Source organism: Notamacropus eugenii, chromosome 3 (assembly GCF_028372415.1).
Source record: "Notamacropus eugenii isolate mMacEug1 chromosome 3, mMacEug1.pri_v2, whole genome shotgun sequence".
In the NCBI taxonomy this organism is placed as follows: Eukaryota; Metazoa; Chordata; class Mammalia; order Diprotodontia; family Macropodidae; genus Notamacropus; species Notamacropus eugenii.
The window spans coordinates 284338634-284361323 of record NC_092874.1 but is presented as its reverse complement, the minus strand read 5'-3'; the positions used below and the strand labels follow the sequence as shown (position 1 = coordinate 284361323).

At 45.3% G+C, this 22690-nt stretch overlaps 2 protein-coding genes across 2 annotated transcripts in view; one reads left to right on the top strand and one right to left on the bottom strand.

The window, feature by feature from the left end:
* The first annotated feature begins 6 nt into the window (after positions 1-6).
* Positions 7-10967, top strand: ARL1 (ARF like GTPase 1). The gene is made up of 6 exons (XM_072655708.1): positions 7-444; positions 6156-6293; positions 7387-7468; positions 8708-8819; positions 9955-10133; positions 10569-10967. Exons 1-6 carry the CDS (start codon positions 441-443, stop codon positions 10597-10599), a joined length of 546 nt encoding a protein of 181 aa, XP_072511809.1. The 5' UTR covers positions 7-440; the 3' UTR covers positions 10600-10967.
* Positions 10968-15116: 4149 nt separating this feature from the next.
* Positions 15117-22690, bottom strand: part of UTP20 (UTP20 small subunit processome component) — a 95669-nt gene continuing 88095 nt past the window's right edge. The window contains exons 53-62 of the mRNA XM_072655707.1: positions 21858-21927; positions 21517-21699; positions 20755-20886; positions 19591-19723; positions 18371-18558; positions 17620-17691; positions 16575-16895; positions 16278-16404; positions 15483-15628; positions 15117-15382 (exon numbers count right to left, since the gene is read on the bottom strand). Of these exons, the coding sequence (XP_072511808.1) occupies positions 15227-15382; positions 15483-15628; positions 16278-16404; positions 16575-16895; positions 17620-17691; positions 18371-18558; positions 19591-19723; positions 20755-20886; positions 21517-21699; positions 21858-21927 (1528 nt within the window). The 3' untranslated portion in view covers positions 15117-15226. The remainder of the gene's footprint in view (positions 15383-15482; positions 15629-16277; positions 16405-16574; positions 16896-17619; positions 17692-18370; positions 18559-19590; positions 19724-20754; positions 20887-21516; positions 21700-21857; positions 21928-22690) is intronic.

Here is a 22690-nt window from a genome sequence, read left to right as displayed (position 1 = left end):
TGCGCCAGAGGCCCCGCCTCCGGGCTCGCAGGAGGCTGCTATTCCGCGTCAACCGATTAGCCGCAGCGTGTACTCAAACTTAAAAAATAAAGCAATAGTTTGAACAGATTACAGCTGGATGAAGCTAAAAAAGAGACCATAACATGGAGGAATTTATTAGCTCTTAATTTTATCTTTTTCAGTTTTCCGCATAGACTCGCGAGGAGGTCGTGTCGAAAGAGCCGCCGCTGACGCGGGATTGGCTCGGCCCCACTGCGCAGCCGCAGCTTGCCATTCTCCCCGCCCCTGCCTCTACCGGGAGTCTGACGTGGACGTCGCTGGCGCAGGGGCTCGGGGTCGGGGAGCCCGAGGAGGCCGATCGGCCGCGGCGGCGCTGAGGCCCGAGAAGACGTTGGAGGACTCGGGGGCCGCGCACCCAGCAGCGGGGAACCGGCGTAGCCATGGGTGAGGCTTCCGTCCGGGGGCGGGTCCGAGGGGGTATCTCCCCCTCCCCCCCCCCGCAGTCCCCCGAGGCCAGGGCAGATCCCCTCCCCCGTCGACCCTCGTGCCTCAGTTTCCCCATCTGTGGTTATGGGGGGGCGTCTCGAATCCCTCCAAGGTCCCTTGCATACAGCTGACCCGCACCCCACGGACAGCACCCCCTTCTCGCTGACCCTTCCGGGGCCGGCATCCCCAGAGTGCCCCCCGCCCTGGCCATGAGAAGCCGCTGGGGGGGCGGGGGGCAGCGGTTCCGGTAAAGACAGCCGGGTTTTTATTACCGGCCTGGGCTCTGGTGGCCTGCCCGAGCTGGGTGCGTGCTCTGGTCGGGAGGGGGCGGAGGAGGAGGAGGAGGGAGCCCCGCTTCTGTCCTGTGGGGTATCTGCAAATGCCATCCTCCTTGGGGGTGGGGGCATCGTGCCAGGGCCGCCCCTGGCATGTCACCTCACTGTCCAGTCCAGACCTAGACCAGTGCTCTTGTTCCAAATGGAAGGCCCCTTCCTCAGCCTCCAGGGGTGCAGGGGTCGTCTCTGTGCCCACAGTTGGTGCCCCCTCCCAGAAGTGAGCGGGTTCTGTTGTTGTGAATGGGGCGGCAGCCTCTGCCCCTTGGCAGACTCGCCAACCCAGTGTGGGATTCCGGATTCCAGTTTCCTGCTCCTTCTTATGGATTACTTCCCTTTTTGGGGACCTCTGAACCCTTGTTCACTTGTTAATAAACCGCTTTTCATATCAGATGGGGCCTTTCCTCTGGAAATTTAGGTATATAAGTGTGTGTATATGTGTATATATGTGTGTGTGCGTGGACATGTAGATATATACGCGCACACACACACACACTTATACGTGCATATGGAATGTCAACGCTTAAGGTTCCATTTTATTTTGTACCCTTAGTGCCTAGAACAGTGCATGACGCATAGGTAGGTACTTAATAAAAGTTTATGGCATCAATTCCCCCTTGCTAGAAGTCTGGCGAAAGGGATAGATGACCACATGTTGATGCATGTTGCCAGTTTTGATTTGAGATTATTAGTTTGGTGTATCGATTCCACTAGATGGTCTTTGGTTTGGAACTCTTGGTTTGGGTACTGGTGGCACTAGATGGTCTTTGGTTTGGAACTCTTGGTTTGGGTACTGATTACACTAGATGGTCTTTGGTTTGGAACTCTTCATTTGGATACCGGTGGCACTAGATGGTCTTTGGTTTGGGACTCTTGGTTTGGATACTGATTACACTAGATGGTCTTTGGTTTGGGACTCTTGGTTTGGGTACTGGTGGCACTAGATGGTCTTTGCTTTGGAACTCTTGGTTTGGGTACTGGTGGCACTAGATGGTCTTTGGTTTGGGACTCTTGGTTTGGGTACTGATTGCACTAGATGGTCTTTGGTTTGGGACTCTTGGTTTGGGTACTGATTGCACTAGATGGTCTTTGGTTTGGGTACTGGTGGCACTAGATAGTCTTTGGTTTGGGACTCTTGGTTTGGGTACTGATGGCACTAGATGGTCTTTGGTTTGGGACTCTTGGTTTGGGTACTGATTACACTAGATGGTCTTTGGTTTGGGATTCTTGGTTTGGGTATTGATGGCACTAGATGGTCTTTGGTTTGGGATTCTTGGTTTGGGTATTGATAGCACTAGATGGTCTTTGGTTTGGGACTCTTGGTTTGGGTACTGATTGCACTAGATAGATGGTCTTTGGTTTAGGTACTGGTGGCACTAGATAGTCTTTGGTTTGGGACTCTTGGTTTGGGTACTGATGGCACTAGATGGTCTTTGGTTTGGGTACTGGTGGCACTAGATGGTCTTTGGTTTGGGACTCTTGGTTTGGGTACTGGTGGCACTAGATGGTCTTTGGTTTGGGACTCTTGGTTTGGGTACTGATTGCACTAGATGGTCTTTGGTTTGGGTACTGGTGGCACTAGATAGTCTTTGGTTTGGGACTCTTGGTTTGGGTACTGATGGCACTAGATGGTCTTTGGGACTCTTGGTTTGGGTACTGATGGCACTAGATAGCCTTTGGTTTGGGACTCTTGGTTTGGATACTGGTGGCACTAGCTGGTCTTTGGTTTAGGATTCTTGGTTTGGGTATCATGACCCTTGATGGTGTTTTTTTTCTAATTTACAGTTTTCAAGATTTCCTCTTAACAGCCTTAGTGTTTCTACGGAACTCTCCTGGATGTCTTTCAGGCATTTTACATTTGAATGCATCCAAAATAGAACTCATTATATTTCTAAACCATCCCAAGGCTCTTCTCCCACAGTTCAGTATTTCTGTTGAAAGCATCTCCATCTTCCCAGTCACTGAGATCTCTAACTTCACAGTTAGGCTTGATTCCTCTCTCTGTATGCAGGCATTTGCCAAAGTATTTTCTACCACAATATTTCTTGTATCCCCTTTCTCCAGGCATAGTTCAGTTCTAGTTTAAGTCCTTATCACCTCCCACCTACATTACTTTAATAGGCTCCTAATTAGGTTCTTTAAAAGCAACCTTTTATCTCATTCAGTTCTCTTGCTAACCTCATCTTCCTAAGACTTACATCTGATCATGTCACTTTTTGCCTTAAAAACTTTTGCCTCCCTATTGCTTATAGGATAAAAACGAACTCCTTAGCTTTTTTAGGCCTTTGATGATCTAGCTCTTGGCTGTCTTTCTAGCCTTATTTTTCACTTCTTCCTTTCTCCAGTTCCACTGTCCACCTGAATCCAACTCAACATTTCATCCTCTGCCTCCAAGGATTTACCCAACCTGTGGCTCCTAGTGGAATTCACTCCTTCCTGGTCTTAGCCTCTCTTGCCTTCAAGGCCTTTAGGTCCCTGTGAAGCTTTTCTTTATCTCTGCAGTTGTAAATATTCTCTTCCTCAACTTTTCTCCTATTTGTAGTTTTGTCACCAACATCTTTCCCAAGTGTAAAGTCTTTGAGGACAGGGATTTTGATTTTAGTATATACAGTGCCCCTGAATTTAGTTCTTAGACTTGTTGAATTGAATTATGCTGGACTAGTGTATGGGGTTCTTAACCTGGAATCTCAACTTTTTTTCCCTTTTAATTAGTATTTTATTTTTCCTAGTTACATGTGGAGACAATTTTTAACATTGTTTTAAATAAAATATTCAGTTACAAATTTTCTTCCACCCTTCCTTCCTCCCTGAGATGATAACCAATTTGATACAGGTTATATATGTGCATTCATGTAAAACATTTCTGTATTAGCCATATTGTATAAGAAGAAACAGAACAAAAGGAAAAACTACAAACAAAAAAAAGTGAAAATAGTATCCTTCAATCTGCATTCAGACTCCATCAATTCTTTCTCTAGATGTGGATAGCATTTTACGTCTTGAGTCTTTTGGAACTGCCTTAGATCGTTGCGTTACTGAAAAGAGCTGAGTCAGTGAGTTGATCATCGCACAGTGTTGCTGTTATTACGTACAGTGTTCTCCTGGTTCTGCTCACTTCACTTTGCATCAGTTTATATAAATCTTTCCAGGTGTTTCTGCAGTCCACTTGCTCATCATTTTTCATGGCCCAGTAGTATTCTATTACATTCATATACCACATCTTGTTCAGCCATTCCCCAGTTGACAGGCATCCCCTCAATTTCTAATTCTTCACCACTGCAAAAAAAAGCTGCTATATTTTTGTATATATGGGTCTTTTCCCCTTGTTGATGATCTCCTTGGGATACACACCTAGTATTGGTATTGCTAGATCAAAGGGTATGCAGTTTGATTGCTCTTTGGGCAACTGCTCTCCATAATGGTTAGATCAGTTGTGAACTTGTTGGGGTTTTTTTCCCCAAATTGGTAACTATTTCAGTGTGATTGGTTTTCTTAATAAACTTGTGTATGTTGTTTTATGCTTGTAAACCATTATTCTGAGAAAGGGGCCACAGTCTTAACTAAGGGACCTATGGCACAAAAAAAGTTAAGAACCCTTGGTCTAATGGAAAGACAACTGATTTAGAGTCAAAGGACCCAACTTCAACTGCTGACCCTATCACTTACTAGCTGTATGATTTCAGCTCATCAGCTTACATCACAGCAGTATTCCAGCACAATCATATCATATCAGAGAAATTGTCTATGAAAAGTTTTTTCCCCAATTTTCTGCTTTCCTTCTATTCTTGGCTACATTGGTTTTATTTATATAATATCTAATTTAAAATAATCAAAATTATCCATTTTACACTTCAACAATTCTCTCACCTTATAATATAGTTTAAGGTCTGGTACTGTTGAATCTCCATTATTTACTCCATTAACTTTTGTCAGCTGAATAAAATAGAAAAGCTTAAAAAAGACATCTGGGATTTTCTACTTGGGTCTGGCTCCAGTCACTTGAGCCATATTGATCTTTGACCTGCCTCTTCTTGCCTCTGTGCATTACTTGTGGGCCATCTACCATGCTGGAAGTGCAAAGATGAAAATCCACACAAGCTTCAGGAAGCTTGTGATTTAGTGGGGAAGAATGAGATTTGTATGCCAGCGTTTGGAGGGGTGCTCATCACCTTCCCCATTCTCTGCCTGGTGAAATCCTTTTCCATTTGTGTGCGTGTCTTAATCCTCTGCCAATTTACAAGCCCTTTGAGGACAGGGATGGTGTAGATTTTCATCTTTGGGACCCTCCCCCCCTGCTTATCATAGTGTTTGCCTTTAACCCTTCACAAATGCCAGATTGGATTTCCGGGCCATAGTGATGGCACCAGCTGAGGCAGCCACACTTTATTGGCTAGTTCATGTAATTACCACAGGCATATATTTGCAATGTCATTATGAATTATATAGGAAAGGTGGGACTTTTTCTTTCTTTGGTTTGTACCTAGTAGAATCTGAGAACCAGACTTGGGTGTTTTATGGCAGTGGAGAACAGTGGTGTTAAAATTCAAATAGAAATGGATGCCTGCCGACTATTTGTTGACTTAGACCAAAAATTAACCTTATCTTGGTTTCATGTTTTTATTTATTTTGTAAGCATTTCCCAGTTATATTTCAATCTAATTGGAGAGTTGGTTGCTTCTGATACAAAAGACATTCACTTATTAGAAACCTTTTGGCTTCATGAAGCATTGGAGTCTGAATTTCCCAGAAAGAGATCCAGAGCAGAGGGATCCTAGAGAAAGGGTGCGGCTGACAGATGCCTGTCCTTTAGTTTCTTGGCCTTCTTGTAAGCATTCAGGTCCACACCTGTCCATACAGAGAGGTGCTTAAGCCTGGTGCTTGTCTTCCAAAGCTGAGGTTGGTGGTTACTGAATTATCAAATAATCTTTGGCCCTTATGGCTCAGTAGGGACTCAGTTGTACTGTGTGCTCAGAGAACACTACCTGCTGGGATAAGTGTGGCTCATGAATGAATAGTCTGCAATATAATGCATGTAAGTGGAGTGATAGGTAGTGAAACAGTGCGTTTTTCCTTCATGAACTAGAAATTCCCCATAAAGCTACTGGGGGATATTTTAAAGTTGGTTTTTTTTCTTCTTTTTTTCTTGTAGAAACTGAGTGAAACTGAATTTAAAAGTTTAAGCTCTTGACAGAAAAATGCAAGTGTAGGGTTCTGAAAAAAAATCAGTTGGCCACTTTGAAAGGAAAGGAAAAATTACAATAATCAAATGTTTTCCTTTGTAAAATCTAGTTCCCCCAAATAACATGAAATTTATTTATTTATTTGTTTGTTTTGCAGGTGGCTTTTTCTCAACTATTTTTTCCAGTCTGTTTGGAACTCGGGAGATGAGAATTTTAATTTTGGGCTTAGATGGAGCTGGAAAAACAACAATTTTGTACAGATTACAAGTCGGAGAAGTTGTTACTACTATTCCCAGTAAGTAACAGTAACTTGAATTTGTTTAGCATTTTACAAGTTATCCAGCGTTTCTTCTACACACTTCTGTTCTTATACCCCATTTAAAGATGAGGAAAATGGGGTGAAGCCCTTTAGTGAGGTGCCCTGAGTAACCTTCCATGGCAGAATTGGAGCTCAAGGATACAAACAGGCGGTTTTCAGAAGAAATCAGAGCTATCTATAGTCATATGAAAAGACACTCTAAATCACTTTTGATTAGAAAAAGGCAAATTAAAGCAACTCCAAGATAACACCTCACACCCATCAGACTGGCTAACATGGCAGGAAAGAAAAATGATAAATGCTGGTAGGGATGTGGAAAAATAGGGACATTAATCCACTTTGATGGAGTTGCAAACTAATCCCACCATTCTGGAGAACAGTTTAGAATATGCCCAAGGGGTTATAAAACTCTGCATACTCTTTGACCCAGTAATAGCACTATTGGGTTTGTAACCCAAAGAGATCAAAGTTAAAGGAAAAGGACTCAGGTACAAACATACTTACAGCCGCTCCTTGTGGTGGTGAAAGATTGGAAATTGAGGGGATGCCTGTCAGTTGGGGAATGGCTGAACAAGCTGTGGTGTATGACTGTGATGGAATGCTGTTGCGCTGTGAGAAATGAGGAGCCGGCAGATTTCAGAAACACCTGAGAAGACTTAATGAGCCGAATCAGGGGAATATTATATACTGTAGCAGCAGCATGGTACAGTGATCACCTGTGAGAGACTTCAGTTATTCTGATCAGTATAGTGATCTAAGAGTATTCCAGATGATTCACGATGAAAAAAGCTATCCACCTTCAGAGAGAGAACTGATGAGCTCTGAGTACAGGCTGAAGCACATTTTTTAAACTTCCTTTTATTTTTTTTCAACATGGCTAATATGGAAATGTCTTTTGCATTTCTTCACATGTATAACTGATATTTCTTGCCTTCTCAGTGTTTGGGAGAGGGGCTGGAGGGAGAGAATTGGAACTCAAAATTGTTAAAAATGAATGTTAAAAATAAATAAAATAGAGTTTTTGTTGTTGTTTTTCTTTAAAGAGTTGCTGGTTTGTTTTCTCTTTTAGCCATTGGTTTCAATGTGGAGACGGTAACATACAAAAACCTTAAATTTCAAGTCTGGGATTTAGGAGGACAGACAAGTATCAGGTAACAAACAACTTTGTTGTATGGTACTAAGGTGTAATTATTTACCTTATTGAATTTAACAGTTTTTACAAACCATAGAGCTTCATAGGAGGAGGATCATGTGATCCTAGATTTCAAACTGGAAGGAACCTGTAGAGCTGGAGGCCCTTTAGTCTAATCCCCTTATTTTACAGGTGAGAAAACTGAGACCCAGCAATCACGCAGGATCCTGACTGCAACTCTACTGATAGCCACTGTGGCAGTGCCTTCCAAGTACCGTACTGCTCCTTAAATGGTGCAAGCTCAGATCTGTTTTAAATTAAAACAGCATAAAGCTTTTTAATGGCCTGCCCACTTCTGAGAATTCCCATCAATTTCTTACCTCCTTTTCCCCCCATTCAGGATCTCTATCTTTTTTCTCAGGAAACCAAATTGATTCGATACTATTTAAATGAAACATCTTCTCCAAAGGTGATTTCGTACGGGTATTGTCTTTAACCATGAATTTCCTTCCTTATGTTCTCATCAGATTCCCTGCTCTTTGAAGAGAGTGACTTTCAGTCCTCCAATCTTATGGGTAATTCTTGAGCACCTGAGTCTTCCTCATGTTGCTTTCATGTTTAAAATGCCTGAGAGGCATTGTCACTTTAGTCTGATTTGTGAAAATGTAGATTTAGGGATAGAATGGTGTCAGTCTAGTGTTTCTCTGACATTGACACAAAGGGATATTTCTTGGTGTTTTATTATTTTGTTTGACATTATCTTAAAATGGTAGGACTGCTTGCTGTCCCTTTCCTTACCCTTATGCCCATAAGAACTCATTTCTGATTTTCCTTAACTCCTTCTAGGGAAACTAGTTAGAAAATTATCTAAACTCTCTCGAGCCTCTTAGTATTTTTAGTCTGTTCTACCTCTTGGGATAACATGATCCTAAATTTAGTATCTCCCTTGTTTTTCTTGTTCTGAATTGAAATTAGATCTCCCTCCATCAAATTATAAGCTAAGAAATCTTAGTTGGGGTTTTGTAAGTCACTTTCCACTGGTGTTCTCTTGCTGTGTCATTCTTGAGTGTGGGAAATCCACATTAACCCCATGCACACGTGCTCTTCATGACATTCTAGACTTCGCCCAGAAAAGAATTCTTTTTGTCATCTGTCCTTGTGGAGACTCCTTCTGAGCACTGACTAAACTTTACCTCGGCTGTAATGAAGTTGTTTCCTACTTTAAATTGTGAGAGCTTTGTTTTTGCACTTTGCGCAGGCCGTACTGGCGATGTTATTATTCAAACACCGATGCAGTCATTTACGTCGTGGACAGCTGTGATCGAGACCGCATTGGAGTTTCCAAGTCGGAGTTAGTTGCCATGTTGGAGGTAAGAAAACCTCCATCCGTTGCGGAAGATATTGGGGTGGGTTGCATTGGGGAGATAGGGTAGGATTCTCTAAAGTTTTGGGGGGGTTTTTTTTAGAAATAGGAAAAATAAATCTTTCTCTATAAAACTAAATTCATATTTACAGAATCCAGAGTAGGGAAGAACTTGAGGGGTCTCATTTCACAGATGACACAGTGGACTCCCTGAGACATAATTATCAAGTGTCAGAGCTGGGATTTAGGTGGAGAGCAAAGAGACACTTTCCCAGGTTCACTTGGCATTTGGCGGTGTCAGCAGCAGGAGAACCCATCTCACTCCCCTGAACCCAGGCAGTGGTCATTCGTTACACTGCCCTGTGTGGCCTTTTCTGCGGGTGTCATATCCTCTCTGAAGTGGTTCTGAAAGGAGAGTTTAAATGTCAAAAAAGGCATGCACTACTAGGTTTCAGGCTCAGTTCATTTAAACATTGTGTTTTAAAAATTCATTCGTTAACCTGCTACATTTAGCACAGCTGAAAAGGAAACCTTCTAGAAAACAGGATCAGCCCCTGGGGGTCCTTCAGGTATAGAGGGTCTGGACCATCCCATATGTAGGAAGGAACAAGTTTTCCAAACAAAAAGACATTTCCAAGAATGGATTTTCCTTATCTAATATTGTCAGACCTCCGCTGGCTGCCTCCCAGGTGGAAATTACAAATTTTATGACTTATCTCACTTTTAATTTCTTAAAACTTTTTTCAATTCAGCATTTTCTCTCCCACTACTAACAAAGAAAAACAAAACCCTTCACTTAATTTTCATGAGGTAGCATCATATTTATAAGAACCTTAAGAAAAATAAAATTCTGTTAGAAGAACAATGAACTATTCAAATTCACTCTGAATTAGGTTTCTGTGAGATTAAATAACTGCTTCTAAGGAGTTCATCAAATTGTCTCTCTTACACAAAAGTTTTTTTAGGAAGGATATTTGTAGTAATGGAGGTTGACTGATGGAATCTGGCCCATGAGATGGTCTGAGCTCAAACCTTCCTTCAGTTGTGTTAAAAAAAATAAGATTAATTAATAGTATAGGGGCAGGATTTGTCAGTGAGGAAGACGCTTGTGAAACAGATGTGAATTGTATTTACCTCTACAGGAAGAAGAGCTAAGGAAAGCGATTTTAGTGGTGTTTGCAAACAAGCAGGACATGGAACAGGCCATGACCCCTACGGAGATGGCTAATTCACTCGGGCTTCCAGCCTTGAAGGACCGAAAATGGCAGATTTTCAAAACATCTGCAACGAAGGGCACTGGCCTTGATGAGGCAATGGAATGGCAAGTCTCATTTTGCAGAACTTTTGCTGTCGTGATGATGGCAGTAGAGATGTGCTCCATTCTGGCTGTTCCCGCCCTGATTAGAAGTCTGCATCCTAAGAAATGTGACCTTCATCACAGAGTGGTGCCAGGCTAATTGGCCCACATAAATTGAAACCCTGACCTAACCTGCAGGACAACTTCCTGACTAGTAATTGCAAGGTTGCAGGACTTTAAGAGCTGGGAAGGGGGAGCCAGGACACCCCTCTCATTTTGTAGGCCAGGATGCTGACTTTTGCACTCCCCAAATACTGTGTCCAGGGTCCATCAGAACCCTTGTGGCCACAATTATACCAAATGTGCCCTCATAGAAGACTGGATTACAGAGGTATGCACTGTCCTCTGGTGAACGCGTTTGAAGTTTATTCCACTAACATATGTGTTTTCTTCTTATAGGTTAGTAGAAACATTGAAGAGCCGGCAGTAGCCTCACACAACGAAGGTGACCGTCATGCATCCCTTCTGGGACAGTCAAAAGAGCCACACACTACCACTCAACATTAATACAGTTTCTGGCATCTACTGGACTGATTGAAACACTCGTAATACTGAAAATAAAAGTTTTTGTTCAAGGGATATCTTACCTTGATTGAACCAACTGAATGTCTATTCTGTATTATATAATCTTTTCTTATTTTCCTGTTTTTGTCAAGGTAGAATATGTTCATTTGTATGGAATTTCTGGCCTGGTATGGCCCTTTTGAAAAATGCATCCTTGTTGGAATTAAAATTTAATTTTGGAGTTAGTGGCTGTAGCTTGTTTGTTGTAAACACTAATAAATATCGTAACTGTCATTGTAGAATGGATTCTTATTTACGGTGCTGCTCTCCCTGGGCAGGCTGGGGCAGCCCTGCAGCAAAGTAAAAAGCTGCTGGGGGAGAGGGGGCAGTGCCAGAATGTGCCTCAGCCTTTGGGGGGGGTGGGGTCTCATCCTTACTAACCCTGCACAACACAGGAAGGCATTTGTTCACAGGCCTTAGAATGACCTTTCAAATCTATCATTAGAATTCTAGAGGCCTTGTAGGGAGGAAAAGTACTGCATGCAGCCTAGTGGAAGGCCTGTCTCCATAACACAGGGGTTGTAGAGCAATGGCCTGGACTCCTTCGGAGACTGCTTACCTCCTGAGTAAGTCAGGGACTCACTTTTCTCCTCCCCAGATCAGTGACTGTAAGCAGACTGAGTCCCTTCTGAGGCTTCTACAGACAGATTTTAGAAACTGAAACCAGCGGTCAAATGACAGGCTTAAACTCACAAAGAAGTAGAATTGAGATTCTGCCTCAACTCCACCGTTACTATGTCATTAATTTGCTGGATGAGGAGGTGAGGTTTGCATTTCCTCATTAGAGAGCTGGAACGTTCATGTAGTTAATAGCATGCAATTCTTTGCAGAACTGCCCACATCTGAAAGATAGATTATTCATAGTAACAGGCATGCCACCTACACCCAGTGCCTTTGAAGACAGCATGCAGGCAGGCAGGATCAGGAGAGAAGACAAACACTAGGATAGAATCAGTGAAATGCGTAAATCGCGTGTTAACCTTGGAGATGAGACTGAACAACTCTTCTTAAATGAAGTTTTATTAAGTTCAACAGTTTGTGCAGACTTCTTTGAACCAGTTCTAAAGCTTTTAATTATCCACATCAGAAAAAGAAAATAGTAATCCAACAACAGGAATGGGTAATCCCCAAAATTCATAAATTAGTTCTAGTTCTGGGAACTGACGATACTTCAGACATTATTATGGACCCTGGAGAAGGCCCAGCTTCTTCCTAACTGGCTGTGGTCACTTCTGGATAGAGTGAAGGTTACATTGAGTTGCCCTCAGTTCTGGTAGAATTCAGGCCAGTCACTGAAGTTTTAAAGTTCCTAATGAATTAAAGCGGTGGAACGCAGATACCGAGTGTCCACAGGCTTGTCCCCGAGAAAGAAAAAAGGATCTTTATAGCTGAGCAGTAGAAATGCCTATAATCCAGTATTGAGAACCTTGAATTAAGAGGTCAGGAGATCTGAATACCTTAATCCCAACTCCGGCTGGGTCATAACCTTAAGCAAGCCGGTGGCTTTGAGCCCCATAAATAAGGAGCATTGGACTCGGTATCTAAATCATTAAACCTTAAATTGTACTAGGCCAGTAAGTTGTTTGAGGATAGGCTGCTGCATCATGAAACGGAAAAATTGGGTACTTAAGATGATGATTACTACTACTAACATCTCAGATAGGAACAGTTCTCAAAAGAATTGCATGTTAGCCATATGAATATTCCAATTCCCTAATAATAAGAAAAATGCAAATCAAAACAGCCCTGGAGTTTTGTCTCACATCCAGCAAACAAAAAAGAAAAAACCAAAACCCAAAACCACCAAAAGATAATCAAAATTAGGGGTTGCATTATTGGTGGAGCTTTGAATTTGTACAACCATTCTAGAAAGCAGTCTGGAATTATGCAGACAGCGGCTGAAATGTCCATACCTATGACAGGAGATTAAGCACTGGAGGAGAGAATTAATAAAAAGAAAGGCTCCATGTACACCAAAATATTTTAACTTTTTTTAGGTAGCCAATGACTGCAAACATACGTTGATTGGGAAATGGCTAACCAAATTCTAGTGCATGAATGGAACAAAAAATGCTGTTAAGCAAAGAGGATTAGGCTGAACAGAGAAACATGGAAGTATTTACACAATGCGATGCAGAGTGAAGTAAGCAGAATCAAAAAACCAATATGTAACTGCTACCGTTCCAAAATGTAACTGCCACAAGACAAGAAAAAATGAACCTGACCCCAAATTAGAGTCATGAGAAGATACCCAAATTCTGCCAAAGCAAGGGGGTGGTCCACAGGTGTGGAACGTCTACAATAACTGGTGGATGCATTAATCAGTCATACAGAATTGCTTACCTTTTTTCTTAAAAAGATAATTGTCATTAAGAGACAGAAATGGATTTCTGGGAGGCATAGGTAGAAAAATATAAAACAGTATGTCCACAAAAGCGGATTAAAAAGTTACATTCCCCTTATATGCAAACAATAGCACTACTGCCTACCTTTCCGTGGGGTAAGTTTTTTGTGATTTTCTTGTAGTAGGCCCAAAGTTTCCCTGACATTTCAATCTGGCTCTCCTTGTGACCAGTAGCATGGACAGGATCTTGATGTATATAATTGGCCAACTAAAACTGCTAAAAAGCTCACTGGTTCCCCAACTCATGACTGACTTCAATAATGAGAAGTGGTGTAACAGCACCTGATAGACTCTGGTTTACCTTTGAGTTTCGCCAGGAGCCTTGGGAGGGAGCTTCTGCTTGTCCTGGGCTTTTTCTAGGAGGGATCAAAGATCTGGGGGGCTGTCAACCTGTGGTTTCCCGGGGATGAAGGAATTCCCTCTGTCAAGGCAGTTCAGCAATTCATCTGTAAATGTTGGTCTAAGTGCTGAGTGACTTTTCCTAGATCTTACAGCTATCAAGTGTCAGAGGCAGAATCTGAATCCAGGTCTCCCTGGCTTCAAGCCCAGCATTCTTGCAACTCTGCTGGCTCCTTAGCCCTGAGGAGCAGAAAAGGCTACAGACAGATCAGCACTCTCAAGGCAAGGAACAGAAAAGGATCAGGAAACAAACAGAGCACATCTTCCTTTCTTAATGACCCCTGAGGTGCACCTGCTTGGCACCAAGGTACTCCACACTTCCTTCACCCATTAATACAACGAACACACTGGGTCCACTTCTTAGGGGTAAAGGGATCAGGAGAAAAGAAAACTTTGTATAGACAACACACGCATACCGATTTGTTTCCATAAAACATACAATTTTAATGTCAAAACATTTGCAAATATGGATTAAAAACAAGGTGATTTGCTAGCATGTGATGGGCCACACCACTAGCCGACAGGGTCAGAGTAGAAATACAAGACAACTACGACATCTGGCTGGCAAGCAACAGCACGGTACAAAATGGTCAACTACAAGTGGCTCTGGGGAACGGTCACTGAGGTCAGCTGACAGTGGAGACATGAGTTTGAAAGTGGACCACCAGAACACAAAGCCATTTCAAGGTTCAACGAGAAGTCTGAGGTAGAAGCAAAACGGGCAGATTTTGAAAGCAGACGTTTGATGGATCTGCCTGTGGTTTCATTGGTACAAGGAACTCTCAGATGACGAAAACTCCTACCAACTCAAGTTGGAACCTTAAGAGAGGCTGCTGGCAGACGATGGAGCGCACAGAGTGCTGGGCCAGAGACTCGGGAGGTGGATGACCCTGGGCAAGTCACTGAACTTATGCCAGCCTCAGTTTCCTCATTTTTGTAAAATGGGGGTCATAACAATACCAACCTTCTGGAGTAGTTGTGAGAACCCTTAAGTTAATCACTGTAAAGCGCTTCACACAATGCCCAGCTCATTATCGATAAGTGACTTGCCCAGATGGAACTTGAACCCAGAGTTGGCATGTCTGTTACTGGAATCACTATGTACTACTATTTGTACTGAAGTACTCTGTACAGAGGATGAAGCAGAAACCACCCCGCACGTGGACAACATGACCTTGTTCCACAAACTCTGAGGAAGGAAGCTAGATCTTACAACGCAGACATTCCAAAATCAAAGGGTCTTAATCATTAGGAGACCCCCAAGATGATGGGGGCACACAGCAGATTTTAGGGGGTCCATGAACTTGGGCAGGAAAAAAGAAATGACATCTCAGCTACCACTAAACTCTAACTGAAGCTGAGCATTTCAATGACTTCACAACATCCATAGGAAGGGCCCATAGCGTCACCAGAGTTGCTTCCAAAAGGGTCCAGGTCCAACAACGGCAAATTCTAACCCCAAATGCAAAAGGAGAAACAGCATCTTGTTTTTATTCTTTTTTATAAAACATGTGATTGGTGGTGACTCCTGACTCCCTCTGAACACATGCACGCACACACACACAAATCCAGACCAAGCATCATTATAAAACTCTTTTAGTATATTTTAATGTTTAAAACCCTGGGCATTATGAACACGATAGCTGTACACACACTCCAGAGGCCCTGGCTGCGGCAGGGCGGCCCGGCCTCACTCCACCATGGCCAGGTCCCGCAGGCCGTGGGTCCTCTGCCTCTTGGCCTTGTAGCCTGGCCGCAGGAACTCGATCTTCCTCTTCTTGGCCTCACTCTTATTCTTGTGTTTCTTCATCTTCTTCTTGGCAGCAATGTCGGGATTAGTCACAGCCTGCAGAGACAAAGGGAATAGGATTGAGGGGGTTTTGGGGGAGGGGGGCCTGAGGATGCGGCAGGAGGCAGGATGGACGGTGGCGAGGGCCGGCACTAACCTGCAGGGCCTTCCGCTTGATGCGGAGCGCCCTCCTCTCCCGGGCCCGCTTTTGCACAGAGGCGAACGCCAATGAGAAGACTTCCAGGCCCACCATCTTCTTGAGCAGCTCCAGGATTTCCTGGGAGAGGTTCTTCAGCGAGGGGTCTGCTCATTAAAAAAGTTAACACACACGGACACAGAGATCACTCACCACCACCTGGCAAAGATGGTGCTCAGAAAAAAGGCTACCCCCTGTCGAGAGGTCGGGGCCATTCTGGGAAGGAATGAGTGTGGCTAAAACAGCCACCAGGACCCAGCACTGGGTACCCGAAACCCAACAGAACCCTGCTACCCACACCACCAGTCTCAGCTGTCATGAGGGCTGGTACCCATCAGTCATGGAATGATAGCAAGTCATGAGACACAGATGGAGGTGAGGAAATCTGGCTGCCCCCAGGAGGGTTGGCAAGCACCCAGACGGGCACAGGGGACTGAGAGGAAGTGGGGCAAAGAGAAGGAAATGGAGAGTGCAGACACCAAAGGAACCCCACCAGGTGACTGGAATGACCAAGTGGCCCTGAAGGCACCTCCTACCCTTGCCAAGGCAGAGGACCAAGGGTGTGGGATGCTGCCAGATGACGTCTGCCCACTTTAGGACCCCTGTGGCCTAACGCATGGCCACCAGGGCTCTGGCTATTGCAGACACCCTCTCCCAGGGGGCCATGGGCAGGTCCTTGGAGTGGTGACCCATGTCTGTGGAGGGAGCTTTCCTCTATCCTCCTTCACAGGGCTCTCCCCCCAGGGGGATCCTCACCTTGCTCTGAGTAGGTGCTGTTGAGCTCCCGAAAAAGTGGAGCGAGGATCATGGGGAGAAAAGGCCGGACCCTGCCAGGGCCCAGATCGAGGGCCAGCGCTCCCAAGAACTTAAAGACACAGGTTCTCTGAAAAACAGATCATTGCAAATGAGTGAGCGCTGTGTGGGAGTCATGCCTTTAGAGGCATAAAAACACAGCACAGAGGGAACCGATACGGAAAGCATATCCATGTCCTTGAAAAACAAGTTGTTTTTCAAGCCCAGGCTCCAAGGCCCCGGGGGCCTCATCTGTCTCACCTTTAGAGGATTTTTGGGTGAATACGCAGCTTCTCGTTTGGCCATGATGGACAACTTGTGGATCAGCCAGAACAGGTTGGCAGGTCTGCCCTGCTCTTCTGTTCCAGCCGCCTGATTTTCATCATCGGGGGCTTCTTGGGATGGCCCTGCCTCCTCCTCAAGCCCTGCACCCGCCTCATGCCTGCAGTCCTCCTCACACCCTGCAGTCTGGGGCGTTTCTGGGGCAGATGCCTCTGCATTCCCCTCAGAGGCACCGTCCTCTTCTGTGTGGAGCACCAGAAGATAGATGACTTTGGCAACAAACAACAAATTCTTAACAATCTTCAAAAACAAAAACAAAAGAGAGAAAAGTCCATGTCAGCTGCTTACTTTCTCCCAAAGGTCCCCACGATTTCGGTGGGGCAAGTTCTTCCTCTCCAGAATTATATGGTGATTTTCCCACAGGTGGCCTAACGTGGCCTGGCCATGCCTTTCACCCACTTATAACCAAGAGAAGAGTCAGACTGCTATTCCAATGACCATCTGCTATACCAAAGGCAGAGAGAGGGGTTTTCTTACCTATGTTTAGTTTACAAACAGCCAAGCAGACAGCCAGATGATATCATGCACCGAGCACTAGGCCTGAAGCCAGGAAGATCTGGGTTCAGATTTGGCTGTGGACACCTCTTAGCTGTGTGACCCTGAGTAAGTCACTTAACTTTTGTCTGCCTCAGTTTTCTCACCTGTTAAAGGTGGATGACAGCAACCTACCTTCCAGGGCAGTCAGGAGATCAAAGGAGACCCTTATGGAAAGCACTCTGGACAAACCTAGGGTTCCACTCCTTTATCATATAGCTACTTAGCAATGTTCCAGCTGCGTGAGATGCCAGCAACTGCCCTACAGTGACTGGCATCCCTGCTTCATGAGCAAAGAAGTCCTCCAGGGAAAAGTAGCTTCTAAAGTGAGAAGCCCTTGAAAGTGGTTGTGTGCATGAGCTGGCAGCAGGCCCCTTCTCTACCCCAGACGCAACAAAGGCTGGCTTGTTCACAGCTTTCTCATTCCTACCTGTTCTCCCAGAGACTGATCCAGAAACTCCGACTGCAATTGATAGCAAAAGGCTAAAGCCAGTCTTTTCATCTGAAATAATAAGAAAGGACAGGTTTGTCTCAGACATGGTGCTTCCCACAACTGCCGACCACCAATGGCACACAAGTACCCAGCATGCGCCTCCCTTTCTTCTTTTCACAGGATCAGAGAGACCCTTTACACTAATAGAGAAGGCTATGAACCCTATCATAAAAGTAATGCTAGGCCTGGAATGAGCAAGCTCTGGACACGTACAGGCTGTAGGACCCTGCCAAGCCATTGGGCCTCAGCTTCCTCACCTGCAAAACAAGGATGTCAGATACTGTGAGCATTATCATGAATAAAAGCTCATTACTGATATAGCTGCCCATGAAATAATGCATGCAAACTGCTTTGCAAACTCGTTAAGGGCTGCATAAATAAATATCAGTTAATCAATCAATCTGTCAGCAATTATTTATTAAGTACCTTCTGTGTGTCAAATGGAAATAAGTGCTTTTTTAAAGATGACAACAAGCACACGAACGTACGCACAATCAGAACGATGACCTGTGGGGGGGCACTTCTGCTTTATAAAGTTTTATAGTTTCTTCTCTGTCCCAAACAGAAGACTTTCCTCACCACCAAGGGCTATAAGGATGATTCTGTTGTGTCACCCAAGTGCCTTGAGGAAGATGGCGTGGGGCAAGTCGGGGGAGGAGACCCCCGTGATCAGCCCTCGACACTTTACCTTCTGATCCAGGTCCTTGGTCAGGAAGTTAATGGCCACCGGGCCTGACCTTGTCTTCTCAGACTTCTGGGAGGCCCATCTCTTAATCAATTCCTCTGGTTTACAGGAGGCGAAGAGTAATCCAAAAATTTGGGCTGAAGTGAGCCACACCCAGCTGTGGGGATGGGACAGATGGGACTGGACATGACCTGGGGGAAAGCAAAGAGATTTTCTTCTTCACTGCCTACACACTGGAGGGGGAAATCATGGGGTTCCACACTGACTTCTTTGAAGGGAGTTACAGCATCCATCCCAACTGACCCTGGGGAGCCTGATACAAGAACCACAGACACTAAAAACATTGGGGTAACTTCTACAGTTAAGAGGGTTATGGTGGAGTTTTGTCTGTTCATCCACATGCTGGGTAAAAACTGGTGTATGTACATATGTGCGTGTGTATGTGCATGTGTGTACACAGACATAATTACAGACATAGGTACATACAAGCATGCTTTCGGGACCCTTTATATCCACGGGTCCTCAAAGAGACAGGGTCTGGACCCATGAGTTCATCACAACTGGATGAGTCACTTTTTCTCCCCAGAAATGAAGGCCCCAAAGACCTCAGAGCTCCCTTCCAACTCAGGTCCTGTGACCTCTGCTACCACAGTCTGACTGTGTTTCCTCACAAAAAGGCTTTGGCGAGATACAGACACCAAAGGTTGTAGATTTTGAGAGGCAGCCTGGGACTGGGGCAAGAGAAGAGCCTTTGGAAGAGTACTTAGCTCCACCTCCTGACTGTTGGCCTCATCTATTCCTGCCTACCCTTGACCTCAGTTTCTCCTTCTGTGAAATGAGGGGATAGAAGCAGACGGCCTCTAAGACCCATTCTGCCCAGCCCTCAAGCTATGACCCACCTGCTCATCAGACCACAGGCTAGCTCTCCCTCCCAATTCCTGTGTCTGCTTGTGACTCTGGTCTTTGCTTCCAGCACACACACACATTGTCTCTCCCTGCAGAATGCCTGCCTGGCCGCGTGTGCAGCCTCAGGGCCCCCTCAGTGGTGAGTGGAGCTCTGAGCACACAAGAAGACCAGGAGGGACCCCAAGGCTCAGCCCTGAAACACTGACCACTGGGGAGCTAGCAGCCAGATTCTGACAGCTGCTTTCAAGGCTTCTAATCCAACCAATAAAAGATGCGTGTGGTCAGCTGGTCAGTCAGTCTTAGAACAATCTACTTACTCCAGATGTTGTTCAGACTCTCGGGATGTTTGGTGAGCTGAAGAAAATTGGATTCCTTGATGAGTTTAGTTATCAGTGTAAGAAAACCAAAGAGAAGTTTGTCCGATGCTTTTTCATCAGCTTGTTCAATGAGCTACAAAACAAGTCCAAGCGCGGAAGCGTCATTATGAGTCAGGACAAGGTAAGGCAGGGGGAGTCTGACTAAAAACCACAAGAGCGTTCAATGGATGCCACCAGAAAATCTCCACGTCTCTTCCAAATAAGTGGGAGCAGGACAGGGACTGGCCTTGAGAAAACCCCCAGGGGAGGAAACTCTCCCAACCATGGCAGACAGGCTCTCTCTGTGCTGCGAGTGGCACTAAGACCCGGGCAGGAAAAGACCTTCCCAGGGTCACACAGTCAGGATGGGTCAGAAGCAGGCCTCACACTGCAACCTACAAGGCTCTGAGTCTGGACTCTGCCCATCAGGTCACACTCTCTTTGAAAATTTCAAAATAATAATGAAATGAAAATTCAGTTTAAAAATGCCTAACCTCTAGTTTTTATTACTATGGAATATTTCTTAAAGGCCAATGATACACTGGATAATATGACTGCAGATGGTAACATGGTTCTTGCAAAAGCCCCAGGAGGATAACATTCACTGAGTCCAGTCCCCTCATTTTATTTCAGATCCTGGGAGCTAAAATAAAATGCAAAGGCAAGATGGAGGGATTGAAGGAGGGATGGGTGGATAAGCATCAACAAAGCCCTAAGTGTCCACCTGGAGCTGTGGCCAGCGTTGGGGATTCAAACCCTCATTGGAAGCAGGGCAGCTCTGGCCCTAAGACAATGCACACAAGGTGAGCAGTGAGTGGGGATGGCTGGTGTGTCCTGCAAAGTCCCCAAAAGATGGAGGCTGAGCTATGGGACAAAAGAAAACTACTAATATGAAAAGCAATGATAGCTGAAGCTGAGACTCACTGAGCTCACCAAGGGAGAGAGCAGGGAGAATGGAAACCAACTTGCTTTGCAACTTGGACTTTCTGAATGCCAATGCACTTGGCATCTGTGCCAGGAGTGACTCCCCCTGGACACGTCAACAATCCCTTTCTTTCCCAAGATACAGTTTCACGAAAAACATACGTACAGACAAGAAGATTTCCTTTCCCAGCACAAACTTACATCTCGGAGCTGGGAAGGCTCAAGCTCTCTCTCGATCACGGGCAGGACTGTCCCGAATCTCCTCTCGAAATCTACCCCTTCGGCCTCCACAAACAAGCCGCAGGTCTGGGCAGCCAAGCGTTTCTGCAGACTCTGCCAGCGGGAGAGAAAGCCCAAGACCATCAGTGGGCTGCTGCGGAGTCAGAGGATCCATAAGACCTCCTGATGACTCCACAGCAGGTGGTCAGACTGACCCAGACTGAGAAACAAGAGACATTCCCACCGTCATGGTGAATTTTCTGGAATGTTTTAGAAGTGGGGACCGGATCTGTGATTTCACAGGCATAACAAATTCCAGGGTGAGGAAGCTAACCGCCTGTCCCAACACGGTGCCATCAATCAATCCAACAAGCAGGCACTGAGTGTTTGCTGTGAACCAGGTGCTGCGTGGGCCGCTGGGGACATGAAGACAGATGCCCTTAAGGGGCCTCCATTTTATCAGGGGGACATACACAAGAATGCGGGCATGAGCACTGGCTCTAGGGCTGGAAGAGCCCATAGGGGCCACTGAGTGCAACCCTGCCATTGCACACAGAAGGAGGAGCTGGGCCCCGAAAAACACAAGGCCAGCCAGGGTCAGACAGACAGGACACAGCAGAGCCAGGACGTCAGGCCCAGGGAGCCGGGCACCTCCCACAGCAGTCTGATACCTCCCCACACCGTCTTCCAACTTCCCCACAGCAGGTCTGGGCCCTAGGCAGAATGCGCTGAAACACTCCCTACCTTCTGACTCCCAAACCATTTGACCACGAGCACGTACATCAGGTCTTTGTTCTCCAGGCTAACTTTGCTGAGCAACAGCTTGACTGCCATGGAGGCCATTTTTTTGCACTTGGCAGAGTTGTCATTGATCATCATGAGACAAAGTGGAACAAAGAACAGCCCACAGTTCTCGTGGAGCAAACCCTAACAGAAGAGAAACAGGAGTGACTGTGGAGGGGACCAATACTTCCTCGTTCACCATGGCGAGCTCCAGCACCACTCTAAGAAATGGGTGAGGGCTGTACCTTTCCCTGGCACATGCATCAACACTGCTCTATATCTGTACTCCATACAAACAGTACCTGAGGGAAGGTCTCGAAAAGGTGGGCAATCATCTCCAACGCAGACTCTCTTCCCGCCTCATAGTCATAGCTAAGGCAAAAGTATCAAAGACAGACATCAGCATCTTTAAAACAGACAAAAAAAAAACACCCAGCAAATCTGGGTCAGAAGGGACCTCAGGGGCCATGGAGTCCAAGACACACCTGAGAAGTGTCCCCCAGGCCTGGAATTCTCTTTCCTCCCCTCCAACTTCTGCTTTTTCAACCTTCCTGAATCTCAGAACTTTCCCCCTACTCTGCACATATCTCATTCATATGTACCTGCTGGCTTGCTGTCTCTGTTACACCGTGAGCTCCTTCAGAGAGTAGGGACTGGTTTTTGCCTGTCCTTGCAACCTCAAAGTTTAGCATGATGCCTAGCATGTCACAGGTGCTTAATAAACGTTTACAGACTTGCCCCAACAAAGCGGCTGTCCAGACTTCTCCGTGTGGGACCGTGGAAGAAGACTGGCTTTGGAGCCAGACAGTCTGCATTCAAGCCTGCCTTTGGCAGTTAGCTACAATGTGAGGCCAGCTAAGTCACCGGAGTTCTCAAATTCAGTCTGATACATGGACTGGCCTTGACGGCCCCTCTCTGCTTTAGATCTGGGGCCCTAGGACCTCCTCATTCTATCACACTGCCAGAAGGCTCTCAAAATGAAGATGCTGTTCCTGACGCCAGGCCTAAGAGTGACCCCTGCTCCTAACACAGTTTCCATTACTGTCCCCCAGACCTCAATCTTTAATTTAAGGTAATAAAAATAAAACCCAATTGTTGCTTAAATTTTTTTTATTTTAATGAAGAGTCTTCCTTT

Coding starts and splice junctions, on each gene's coding strand:
- ARL1 (XM_072655708.1), top strand. Junction 6,294..7,386: donor AGTTGTTACTACTATTCCCA/GTAAGTAACAGT, acceptor TTTCTCTTTTAG/CCATTGGTTTCAATGTGGAG. Junction 10,134..10,568: donor CTTGATGAGGCAATGGAATG/GCAAGTCTCATT, acceptor TTCTTCTTATAG/GTTAGTAGAAACATTGAAGA.